Source organism: Phalacrocorax aristotelis, chromosome 14 (genome assembly GCF_949628215.1).
Source record: "Phalacrocorax aristotelis chromosome 14, bGulAri2.1, whole genome shotgun sequence".
In the NCBI taxonomy this organism is placed as follows: Eukaryota; Metazoa; Chordata; class Aves; order Suliformes; family Phalacrocoracidae; genus Phalacrocorax; species Phalacrocorax aristotelis.
In genome coordinates, this window is record NC_134289.1 from 2,676,164 (window position 1) to 2,689,574 (window position 13,411).

The 13,411-nt window shown below is 46.0% G+C and overlaps 1 protein-coding gene across 2 annotated transcripts in view; it reads right to left on the bottom strand.

Annotated features, from left to right (window-relative positions):
• The window catches only part of RNLS (renalase, FAD dependent amine oxidase), an 80,148-nt gene extending 74,323 nt beyond the window's left edge, over nucleotides 1-5,825 (bottom strand). For both annotated transcript variants that reach the window (XM_075109554.1, XM_075109553.1), the window contains exons 1-4: nucleotides 5,677-5,825; nucleotides 5,497-5,602; nucleotides 4,468-4,610; nucleotides 3,089-3,247 (exon numbers count right to left, since the gene is read on the bottom strand). In XM_075109554.1, coding sequence (XP_074965655.1) covers nucleotides 3,089-3,247; nucleotides 4,468-4,610; nucleotides 5,497-5,602; nucleotides 5,677-5,788 — 520 coding nt within the window. In that variant the 5' untranslated portion in view covers nucleotides 5,789-5,825. The remainder of the gene's footprint in view (nucleotides 1-3,088; nucleotides 3,248-4,467; nucleotides 4,611-5,496; nucleotides 5,603-5,676) is intronic.
• Nucleotides 5,826-13,411: the final 7,586 nt, after the last annotated feature.

Genomic DNA, 13,411 nt, shown 5'->3' on the forward strand with positions numbered 1-13,411 from the left:
GAAGAGGCAAATGCAGGACGGTGTCAGCGTGGAGGGGAGAGGATAAGTACTCCTTTCAGCAGCTCTCCACAGGTAACTACCTTAACATGAAATTGCATCTTAAATCCCAGGAGAGGTGGATCCAGGAAACCCCGTTCTCTGTCACCAAACGCATCTCTAACATGAAATCAATATGCGGTCGAGATTTAGAAATAGAGCGACGTACCCTGACCCTCTGTCAATAAAAAAGGATCTGAAATCTACACCCTGCTCAGGCTCTGAAACATCTTCCTTACATTCTCCTCACCTGTTTTCCCCTCACTTCTTAGCCTAAAGAAACAGTAGTAAAGAAGTGAGTAGCTCCAATGCTAAGGAACTCCAGGGTACAGGGAGTCAGCCCCATTGCCGAAGATGAAGAATTAACAATTTGTTGGAAATTGGGAAGCTGGTCTCACACAGGGTACAGGCAGAGGGACAAAGAGAAATGGGGAGAAGGGGAGAAGACAACAAAAATTCCTGGGTTCCCTCAGACAAAAGTTAATCTTGCAGTTATAAAGAAGAAAAGGATATTGTGGAAAGCATATGACAGTTCCAGCACTCCAAGAGGAAGTAAAACAAACTCTTCACCTCACCTGGCCACTTTTTGGACACAAAAGGATTCAATTACACCAACAAAAACATTTTGCAAAAGACATCAACTCGGATTGAGGAAGATGCAGACTAGAAGGACCTCCGGAAGACTCTGAGAAAACAGTACTACACATGACCTCTGCTTTTCTTCTGTTCGCAGGACATTCACTATCAACCACCGTTAGAAAGGACAGGATGGGACAAACCTACCCCCTCAGTCATTTACCCCAGGAATGACACCACTGAGCAGGCAAACAACCACCTTGTTAGGCCTGTCCCCACACGCTTGTACAACTGACATTTCCCATCTGCTGTGAGCTGAGCTAACCGAAGTAGCTTGAGAGCCAGCCATGACTGCGAACACCTCTGAGCAATACTCCACGTTATGTTGTCATAATAAGCCTAACAAAAAAAAAAAAAAAATCGAGGTGATGTCTCCTTCCAGACCAGAACAGCCTAACCCATCGCAGCTGTTACACATCACTCTCCTCTTACTTCCTAACACTTGCAAAGCAGTGCTTCGGTTAATGACCAGTCCATTTTTTTAACAGTAGCTTACTGTACCTTTATATAGCAGAACAATGCAGTTGTGACTATTAAAAGGAAAATATATAATTCTGAAAAGGTTATCCATACATTTACCCTGCTCATATGATTCACAGTATGAAGTGAAAGAGCACACTCACTAACCAAGAAAATTCAGTGGGGATACTGTTACCTTCCATGGTAAAGGGACAGGGGAAATGAGAGAGCTTATAAAACAACAAATAGCAGAGAATTCCTGTTATTACAGAATATTTCTCTCTTTAGGCACAAAGCTTAAAATAAGAGGTTGTAATGAAAATACTTCTTTACTGTGATCAGACATCACTTTTCCCTTTGCTACCATGAGATACTGTGCTGCAGTTCAATGTCCTGCTGTGAACCATCCCTCTCTTTCTGCCCACCCCTACCCCTGTCCTCCTTTCCCTCATACAGGTCCTGGTTACTGTGAAGCAACTTCAGATAGACCCTGGCACCTCACTCTAACCACCTCCATCTATTACTGCGATATCTTTTAACAGACAGATTCCAAATCACACCACATATTTACATGTTAAAATCCAAGATACAGCAGAGCACAAGGAGCCAAGCGTTAAAGTCAGCTCTTCATCTTTCAAGAATGGTGGTTTTTCTCAAACCAGAGAACAGAAAACCCACAAAATTTTAAAGTGCCTACTTCAGACGCTGGCAGCAGAGAGGCAACAAGCCCCGTCTGACCAAAACGAACTCAAGCCACGTGGATGGCCCTGCACTGCTACCAGCATGCTGAGTTCAAAGAAAGGTTATTAGCCAGACACAGCATGTCTTTAGTACAACAAAGCTGAGGTGATAAATCCACAGCCCACCGCACTTGAAATGGCTCTGCCAGGGACAGCATAGGCCTGGCTGGGCTTCCTGGCTTCTGCTCAGCATCAGCCCTCAAAGCTATCTCCTCTAGAGCTGCACCAAGATCTCTGCCCTGTAAATCCTCACGGTGGCTGTTCCACAAGTATCAAATCTCACAGCAAATACACCAAATCTGCTCATGGGCTCAGCAGCACCTCAGCTAACCAGCCCTCCCAGAAACAACACTGCTGGCAGCCCACTGTGGATGGACACTGGCTATGCACAGAGCTAGCACGCGTGAGTAGGATTCATCAGCCTGACTTCAAGAGAAAAGCCAGCCCTGGAAGCCTCACACCAGAGACAACACACCTAAACAAGTAAACTTGTCCAGACCTGAACTTAGACTTCTTCCTCAGCACCAAGCTGCTCTTTCTAAGCCTCCATGGCACTGTTAACACATTCACCCCAATAAATCACCAAAGGATAACTGAGATTTACTCATGTTATGGAATTGCAACCCCCAGGGGGCAGCCATAAACAGCAAACAAACTGGAAGGTCCAAGAGATTTTTATCTTATAAACCAGACACCAAGGAGTTTTGATATGGACTTTTTCCTCCCCTGCATTTCATATGATTTTAGGGGTCACTGAAATGCCCTAGGGATTCTCCCCACAGTGCAGCTGTTATTCAAGTCTTACTCTCTGGGTCATCCTTACCTCAAACATACCAAGGGCAGCACTGAAAATCAGCATGACATGTCAACAGAGATAGCAACAAGGAAACCACCGCATGGGGACAAGCTGAGGCTCTTGTCCGATTCAATAAGTATTTTCACGTTACAGAAAGACAATTCCGCTTTTGTAAGTCAGCAAAAAATTAAAGGTCAGATTAAAAATTAACTCATCTATTTAGATATTTTTGTTACCAAGGTATTACCCCTCATGTGCCACACATACGGCCTCAAAAGTACCCACCTCCTATCATCTTCCGATTCACCCTGTTCTGGCAGAAATTAACAGGCAGCTCAGGCTGCTGAACATTTCTTTGCTATACAAGGTGCTCAGTTGCTATTTTAGGCTAGATACCTGCAATTTTGAGGCATGAACTTACTATTTACAATATCACCTTGCAGCTGAAGAATTTGTGGAACAGGCATTGTGAGAATAACTATATCAAACTGTTCCGGTGGTCCCATTTTCCTGGAGACTTCCCATTTCCCGTCTCGGAGAGATATGTGAGTTACATGCTGTTCATAGAAGACATCTGCACCTGTTTGGAAAAAGAAGATAAATACATGCAACAGGCAATTCTGCAGAGAAAATCCAGGTTACTTTCCCTTCGTAACTGGGTGACTTGCAAACAGCAAAGCACGCAGACAGGCCTAAGGCATAGTTTCACAAATTAGCTTGAATCAATTTAACAGGTGGCATGTGACATTAGAAGAGGGCATCTTCATAAGCTGAAAAGATCCCATCACTCCCCTGTGGTAGGGCTGGTATTCATCTGACTCCTCTCTGATATGACTCAGCTCAGTAAAGAGGTGGAAAACTACCAGCTGCTCTCTTTGTCAGGCTAGTTTACTATGGCTTTAGTGAGCTGAACCAATTCAGAGTGAAATCTGATGAGCACAGGAGGCAGCACAGGGTAAGCAATCAAAGAACATATCCCAGGAGCTGAAAAAGAAAGCATCACCCCTGTTAGCATCCCTCATGTATGAGAAGACAGGAACAAAGTTAAATATTTGCAACATTAGGGTCTAAAAAAACAGCAATTAAGAACAGACAAAAACAATCACATGAAAGAAGCAAAACTTGACTGCTCATAAAGCTAAGATTTTTAAAACCAGAGTTAAATTAGTCACTAAACTGTACAAGTCGTTTTGCCACATTACACCTAATGCACTAGTTACACAGTTTAAACTAGTAGATGATCTTCTCCTTCAGTCTCTTCTAAAGGACTTTCAACAGAGCAGGCTCCCCTACTGCATAAGCACTTCTTTCTGCGAAACGCAGCATGTAACTCACCACTCTGTTCCCAGTTGCTCAGTGAAACAGCGCAGTTAACTTAAGTATGCACTCCATATGTGTATGTGAAAAAACATACACATGCTCACTTCATTCAAGTTGCAACTTAAATCTCCTCTCAGCAACGAGCCCACTCTTGCTAAATTAACTTTGTCCTAATTGTGTTTGGTCTGACTTTCATATGCTAAAGCCAACGGTGTAAATATAAGCTCAGCCCTTGATCCCACAGATGTTATATTTGTATAGAGATTTTTATACTCCAGCAGCACAACTGAAGTCAGTGAAGTGCTTGCTGAGCTTAGCAATTTACAGAGCTCGACACGTTTATCCATCTAAGCAACTTCAAGACATACATAAACAAACAAGGAACTTGTGAAGATTTAAATTTGAAAGACAGTTCAGGAATACCATCAAAAACACAATCATTAAAACCTTTCGTTGAGTACAAAGGCATCTAGAAATTACCTGACTGTTTTAAATAATACTTGACAACCGAGGAGATGCCCTGGGGTGCCACGTAATTGCAGGAGCCTTCTTTCACTACCATTCCTTCAATGGGTGCAGTCAACGGTTTCAAGATGCCATGAGACAGAAGTTCCTCGTAGAAGCTTAACGGGCACAAATGACACTGAGATGAAAATACACTGCATGAAAACCAACAGCTGCTGTTCTTATTTTTCACAAGTAAAGTTAAGACTGGCCTAACTTACAAATTTAGAAAACAGTGTTTATCAACCTCATACAACCTGTGTTTCAAGCCAGGCTATGCACGAACAGGAACCACAGCTATAAAATAACAAACTACCTTGCTATTTTACTAGGGGCTGGCCTCTTGCATGACACCACCACGCCAGCAACAGAAACCATTAGCAGCTTGACACAAAGGTTTCAGGACTAACTGTGGCAGGGGCATATACAGCACTTACTTGGAACTCTTAATATCAGTACAAACTGCATCGCCACTGCAGAGCACAGCAATATTCCCACAGCTGGATGCAGGAATACACCTGCCTTTTCCCTGCCTTCCACAGAAATGTTGTATTTTGACACCCCTGTGACATCGCTATCCCGTTCACCAGCCGAGGGCGAACCGCCCCGTGTGCCCCGCCAAGCCCCAGCACGCCCGGCCCCGCAGCCGGCCGCGGCTGTCCCGCGGGACAGGGACCTCGCGTCCCCGCCAGGGCGGGACACCTCACGCTCCTGCTTTCACACCCCGCAGTCCGGCGGCTCGGAGGCGCGCTGGATCTCAGAAGCAGGGGTCCCTGTGGGTTTAAGCAGCGGGGCCGCGCCCGCCTGCGCTTGCAGGCGGCAGGTGTGCACCAGCGGGCACCTGCGGCGGCCGAACCGGCGGGAAGGGGGGAGGGAGGGCCGGCCGGCCGACAGACAGACAGACGGGCGGGGTCGGGCACTGCCCAGAGCCCCCCCGCAGCACGGCGCTCCCCGCGGGGCGGAGCCTCTCCTCAGGCCGGCGCCCGCGCGCGGGGCGGGGCTCACCTGAGGCGGGGCCCCGCGCGCTCCCTCTCGAGGGTGATGTACTGCGCGCCCAGGTCGGCGGTGCAGGCGGCGTCCCGCGGGCTGCGGCTCGTGCTCATGCGGCCCCCTGCGCGAGAGCCAGTCAGACGCCACGCCACGCCACGCCACGCCACGCCACGCCACGCCACGCGCCGGGCCCACCTGCGCCGCGTGCCTTGTCCCAGACGGCGATGGGTCCCAGTGGCGCCCCCCGCAGCAGCGCCGCGCAGACGCCGCCCGTCAGCCCCGCGCCCACCACCAGCACCCGCGCCATGGCCTGCACCGCCCCGCCCCGCGCGGGGGCGGGCACTCCGCGCCGCCTTGGCCCCCCCGCGGGGGACGCGACACGCCCCGCCCCGCCAACGTGGGGGGGAGGTGCACGGGAGGCGGGCACCCACGGCTACACCCACGCGCGCACGCACACGGCCCGGCGCGCACGCATACACCCCGGCAGGCACGCACCGCTGCACGCGTAAATGTGCACGCACTCCACCCCCCCTCGTCCCACGGGCACGCACACTCGTGCGCTCCCCATCGCACGCAGGCCTATGCACACATGTGCATGCACACGTGTGCGCAGCTACGCGCATATGTGCACACACACCCCTGCACACGTGTGCACACGCTCCCCACTGCGTGCACACCTGTGTACACTACGCCCCACATGCATACCCGTGCACAACGCCTGCACACAGAGCCCTGCATCCACACCCCTGCACACATGCATGCAGGCACACACACCCCTGCATGCACAAGTGCACACGCACACACCCCTGCACACACACATGCACACATACACACCCCTACACATGCAGCCCCTGCATGCACCCCCGTGCACACATCCACACACACAGAGCCACCTGTGCAGACACACATAGGCCCTTGCACCCATATACGTGCACACACACGTACACAGACACACCCCTGCACACACACGTACACACACTCCCCCTGCATGCACACCTGTGCTCACACACACCCCTCCCACAGGTGCCTTTTGGGGCAGGGGCTGCCCCAGTCCCTGGCCACCTCGGTGGCCTCTGCCTGTCTCACCCTGCTCTGCCCTTGGCACTCCTCGTCTCTGAGATGCATGAGCCCCTGGCGGCCCCTTGCTCCTCTCTTGGCCCCAGCCCTGACCTCATCCTCCCAGGGAAGGACACAAATGTCAGAGGGCTGAGGCGGAGGTGGACACGGCAGCATGGGGACCCTCATGCAGAGAAAGAAAGGCCAGCACGGAGTATCGGCCATGGTAATAACACCCTCTTGGGATGGCGCCAAAGAAGTGACTACTGCAATCTGTAAACACATCTAAGGGTCACCTCCAAGCTTTACAGCGGGATAACCCACGGCATGGAGGGGCTGGGAGCTGCTGAGCTCTTCTTCTCAAGGATGGTTGGATGCCAGGGGCTAAAGCCAGCAGAGATAGAGAAGGTGATGTGGGATGCAGTGTTTGCACAGCTGTCAGTCTGCTGGGGGACCATGTGGTGAACACTGGAATTTACTGTTTAAAATGAGACTGCAATGGATTGATTTTAAAGCCATAATTAAATGCTCAGTAATTTTCTGTTTGACATGCCTTGCCTTGCAGTCCTGCAATTCCTGTAGAAAGCACCAAGTTGCCCTTGAGCTCCAGCAATTAATTGCATTACGGACTGTGGTTCAAAGGTGTTTTCTATCTTTCGGACAGGAGCAGATATATTAGACAAAAGTAACAGAAGAAAAGGTCATGCATATGATGTTATATTTTAACACACTTGCAATTTCCAGTGGTCAGTAGGCAATTGCAAGGGCTGCTACCTTTCCCCTTACTGGAATTTCTAAAAGTCTGTTCCACCTCCCTGAAAATCTCTCAGCTGAGATGAGTTTCCTGAGCCACGGGACATGCGTTAATGCTTTAAGTGGTCATCTAGGCCACCAGACTAAGTCTGAGTCCTACCTAGGGTGTTTTCCTGCCCACGTCTCTCCTTTTGCTGCTGGAAATCACCCGTTGCTAGCTTACAGTGAAAGCACAGGTTGTTCTTTACCGTGTGCTGCTGTGCTTCCCAGGCTTTTATTGGTGAGCAGTGTTTCTCTGGACGTCAACAGAGCATCTAAGCGGTAGGAAATCAAAACCTGGTAAGTGCGGACCGGGCTCGAGGCTCCCCTGCTTCCAACGGCACTGACACCATAGATGTGTTCTAGGCAAAGTGAGGGTGCAGCAGAATCTCCCTTCTTGATCTCACCCGGACCCTCACCAGTTCATGCATCTTCTCTGAAGTGTGTGCCACAGGCTGTATGGCTGCGTGGCACTCCTGCTCAGAGGCCCCAAAATAACTTTGTGGGTTTTGTACCAAGAACACACACTCCATTTTCTGAAGTACTGTTGCTCAGCGGTGTTAGTCCTCATTCTGTGTATGTCCACCAGGTTTTCTTTTCTATGTATAATTTTTTATAAGATTCTTTACTCAACTTCAGTTTATCTGATGGTTAGTGAGTGACAAAGAGCAAAACTAGTCTACGGATTACAGTCCAGGGAGATCAGGTTGGAGGTGGTGAATCCTTCTTCTCCCAGACCAGGGAGCATCCCTGGGGCAGGTGCCCAGAGAGATGGGTGTCTCCATCCTGGGGGGGTTCAGGTTCTGGCAGGGTCAAGTCATGGCCACCCTGACCTTGTACTGCTGATAGTCCCACTCCAGCTGGACAAGAGATGCAATTCTTCCAAATCCTTCCAAATAACATATCTTTGTATCATTCCAGTCCAATTCTTCAGTCTACAAGGAATATTTTGAGTTCTAATCCCATTTTCTAGAACATTTTAGTTTCCTCCCATCCTGGTGTTAACCACAAACCACATAAACATAATCTCTGTTCATTTTTCCAAATTAGTGACAATAATTAATTGTACTGGACCTATGGCAGACTTGTGAGATACACTTGAAAAGTCTTGCCTGTTCAGTGATGAAAACCAACTTTTGAGTTTCCTCTTTTAAACTGATTGCACCCGCACAGAACTATGATTTCATTTAGACCATTGCATGTCTGGATTTGCTGCAGGGAGTTCAAAGCAGTGCACTGACAGCTTGTGATGGGGGAAGCATGTATAACAGTCTTCTCTATAGACAGGTAAGCTTCTTCAAACAGCCAAGGTCATGGTCTTCTCTTTCACTTACACTTTCTGTTCCCATTTGAGCCTGGTTCAATTCCTCTGAATTTATTGTCCTCCCTTCACAAATTGGGCATGCAAGTAGCAAGTCAGCAGGACCTCTGCTTGGAACAACAGTCCTTTCTATTCTAAACTCTATTTCACAAATACCTTCTAAATGGAATAAAGCATTAGATGCTTTCCACTTACCCAGCATTCTTGTGGAGGACCATAATCTGCCATAGAAAGCAATAATGACAGTGTGACCAGTGACTATCTGAAACCTACAAACCGTAAGTCTCCATGCTGGTTGTAAATTGTCTAGACACGATGAAAAACAAGGTGCTAAGTCCTTCTGCCACCCAGACGTAAAGCCACAAGGTGAGTGGTGAGCAGTTAACTCTGCACCCCTTGGGAGCTCTGGCAATTCTTGTTCTATGGCAAGAAGAGTACCGGACACATAGAAAAAAAAGCTTCTTTCTTCCTTAAGAAGCAAGAAAAATAAAATTTTTCAGAAAGTGGCATGCTGCTTAACTGGAATAATTACACTGCTGGTAAGAAGATATGATGCTGACAAATCACCTGATGGCAAGTCCTTATGGTGTTGAGCTAAAGCAACCCTCCACATGTGTCTTGTTTTCAAGAACTTGCTTCCAAACACTTTCCTGCTGTTATGAAGCTGAAGGAAAGGTTAGTGCTTGCATGAAGCGTAACTACAAACCACAGCAGACCTGGTTGGAAGAGACCATTAGAAGTTTCCATCCCAACCTCCTGCCTGACGCAACTAAAATTTTGCCTGTTTATCAAAGTTGATCACATTGTAGTATCAGAACCAGAATTTCTAACAGGAAAGAACAAATTTACTAATTAATTTAAATTAAATTTACTTGTTTAATTTACTCATTAAATTGTGGCACATAAGGTTACACTGCATCTTTTAATAAAATTTCTCTTCTTTCTGGAAGAAAACCTTTCCAGGTTTTTTTTTTCCTTAATTCCCAAAGAATAGCAATTCCCTTGCACGGTGCATATTTTATTGCATTGCAGCATTGTCTCTCCTTTGTGAAACCCTTGTTTTCCATCTCTTTAGATGGGTCTGCCGCTCTACGATGCAAAGGACATGAAACTGCCAACGGTCACCCGGAGTGGTGGAGTGACTGCCTGGCTGGCCCCTGAGACATTGCCCACCTGCTCCCCCAGATCAGGAACCTGATCCACCACAAGGTGATTCCCCAGTGGAACCACCTGGATTTCCTACTGAGGCTCGATGCAACCAAGGTTTTGTACCAGGAAATTGTCGACATGATGAAGAGGCATCCATAAAGCTGCTCTTTTGATTTGATACATTTTTTGCTGATGTCTTTTGTAAGACTCATGCCGTCTTCAGAGGATTTTGAAATATGTCACTATTTGGACCACCTGAATGTAGGTTGATTAAAATGTTCTGCTTTTAACTAGAGCAGTGACAGGGTCGGGACAGGAGCCTTTATGCTCTTCCTGACTGGCACTTCATTTCTTTTCTTATTCCTTTTTTCCTCCCATTTGTCTTTTTTTTTTTCCTTCTTATTTTCTTTTCTTTTTTTTTCCCTTATTTTTCTTGAATTTCTTTTTTTCTTCATTAGCCATATACAGGAAACATAGATGGTGAAGCTGTGTTTTCAGACATTTCATTAAGACCAATATCACAGTGATCTATTCTCTGAGATATGATGGAGCCTATGTAGCCTTTCCCACACAGTTAGCTTTATAGTGCCTCCAATCCCCTTGAGACCTGGGGGTCTGGGCCCCCTCGTAACTCAGTTAATTCCTGGCTTCATCGGAGACACAAAATTCACTATTGCCATTTGAGAGCTGGCATGGTTACCCCTGGACCTTTATTACTACCAATGTGGATCAGAAAGAGACCTAACAGGTCTGTGGTGAAAAACCACAGCAGAAATACATCTCCTTAGAAGAAACACAGTACTAGTGTTTTTGAAATTCAATAAAAATTGTAATTAATTGCATTTTTAATGTGTGTGGGTTTTTTCCTTTCAACAAATAAGAAGCCAAAAAGCAATATTTGAGAAAGAAATAAATCCTGAAAAGTAATTACAAGAAAGACAGTCCAACATGTGATTCTGATACGCAATGTGCCAAATCCAAATTAAAAAAGGGGCTTAGGGAATGTACAAAGTGCCTACATCTTAGGGTTTATCTGAGATGTTTTGGTAATAAGGTTGAGTCATTCATTTTGTGATGCATGTTTTCTGACTAAAGTGCTTTCTTCAAACCCCGTAAGTATACATGTGACCAAGCAGCGCTGCAGAAATCACCTCTGGTAGCACATCATTCATGCAGCAGACCAGGCATGCACGTAGCTGCCAATCACAGAGGGTTCAGTCTATGTTTGGCTGAATAATATTATCAATATCAGTACTTTGCAAAGAAATACGATGAAGTCTGCCTACTTTAAGAAGACTTCTACATATTCCTGTCTTTACAGGTCTGGGACAAATTGTGTTAAATATTGCCAGATTCTGACCATTTGCTCTGAACAAACCTACAGCAGCATTTCTTTGCATGGGCAAGCATGAGAGAATATGTTTCTTCATCACAGGCTCCCTACATACATGGAAAATAGAGGCTGAACTGTTATACCTGAGTTCACATGAAACAAAATTTGCAGATCCTCTCTAAAACCCTACTCTGTACCTTTACCTTTAGTTAGAAACAGAAGAAGAGTTGGCTTAAATTTCACTGTTAAATATGGTCATGACTATTTTTCCCATTTTTAGCAATATTTTAGACTAACCAAGGCATGTGGACCAAAAGAAAACAGGTCAGGGAGCTATGCCTTGCCTTAAACAGGCCTATCTGCTTTCTGCCGTGAGAAAGAAGCCTGCCCATCCCATGCAGCACCTGGATGCTCTCTAGCTGCTGGTATCACGTTGACTAGCTGTTGTTTAAAAGTAGCTATTTTTCTTCTGCTGTAGTATAGGAAACATCTTTAAACCTTCAATGCAGAATGACATCATCCTTCAACCTAGCTGATTGCCCCCATACAACACCTCATATGATGGATTGCAGGTCTTTGCATGTGTTTCCCCTGAATAAGAGAGAGAAGAGGGTCTGCCATTGTGTGGAAAGTTCTTTGTGGAAGGTTGTAGTTCCCCCTTTTAGGGGGACCTGAAAATTTCTTTCTCAGTTTTGTTCCAGCCAGTCCCTTTTGGAACGGTTGCAAGCTATATTATTTTTGGTTGCCCTTGTAGATCTGGCCATATCATTTATCCTGAATAGTCGGGAGGTCTTACTTCTTTCTTCAATTCAACATGCATCTGCAGACCAACTGAACGGCTGGGAATCCAAGTGGGAAGCCCCACGTGCTGCACCATGCTGCATCTCTTGCACCACGGCATTTACAGAAAAGTGATCTCAGAGGTGCCATGACGTGCTGATGACTTTTTCTTTAGCCTGAAGGAAGAACAGCTATTTTATAACAGCATCCTTGTTTCTGCCAGCCAAAGTCCTGAGGCTTATCAGAAAAGCTTGACAAACATCTTAATGATATGACAATCAGAAGAATCAGCTTGTTTCAAGGAGGAAGAATCTAGTTATGAGGCGAAGTAACATTTCAAGGAGAAATTACTCCCAGTCATGCACTGGGATACTGCCAAACTTTCAGTCTGTCATGCTTCCTTTAAACTTTTCTGAGACCCTGCATCACCTAGAAGTAGCCATAAAAGGCAAAGTAGATTGATGAGAGCTTGGGGGGAACACAGAAAATAATTTTGGGTGGAGAACAGTCTTTCCAAATGCTGTTGTGTGTTATTTTTGATAACAGAATTCGTTACTAGAATTTGTTTGGTGGAAGTGAATGACAGTGATTCCTCGCTGATGCTGGACATCCTTGTGCTGGACTTGCTGATGCAAGTAGAGCTGATGCTACTATTGCACCAGCTGAAACACTCATCTTACCCTGTAGTGTGCCTCCAGCAGAGCAGAGAAAGTCAGTCAGGAGCCTGCTTGCAAACAATCCCCCATCCTCCCAAGCCAGCCATGATACTATTGAATGCTCCAGGATGGATATTGCAAGTCTTTGTCCACTTGCTTGATCAATCCATGTAAACTTCTGGCATCTTCAGCATCCTTTGGTGAGAAGCTTGACAGAGTGACTCCTAGGAAAAACAAAGAGGACACCATGGCCATGGCACAGTGGTGGTGTTCTATGTTTGTTCCTCTGCTGCTTTCTTCATAGATCCTGTCCTAAGCCTTTCCTCTCTGAAGAGCAAAGTCAGCAAGCAGAAATGAAAATTTAATGAAAGTTATTTATGAACAGAAGCTTGCAATCATTACAGTTTCCTGGTATATCACAAAGCCACGTTGACTGCAGTAAATAATTCATTATTTAATTATTTAATTTGTTTGTCCTCTATTTCTTCCTAAATATGTTGCTTCTGCTTCTGCCTCATTCCAAGAAGCTTTCTGTAAAATTGTCTTCTGAGGTAATGCTCTTTACCCAATTAGATTTTTCAGTTTGTTTGAGACAGTCTGTTTCCAGTAAATACTTTTTTCTCTTCTAAAAAAATTACTTTTCGATTTTATCGGATGATCAGATTATCAGATTAGGCAATTGTTTACTTTTCTATCCTTAATAAATTCTCTAAGCATCTTTCTGTAGTGAAAATTCTTGCATAAGTCAACCCTGTTTAAACACATCTTTTTTTTCTTTCAGTTCTCTTTCCAGTTATGCAGAAACAATTTGCCCAGAGTAAAAAAATGCAGCTTCACTTGGTA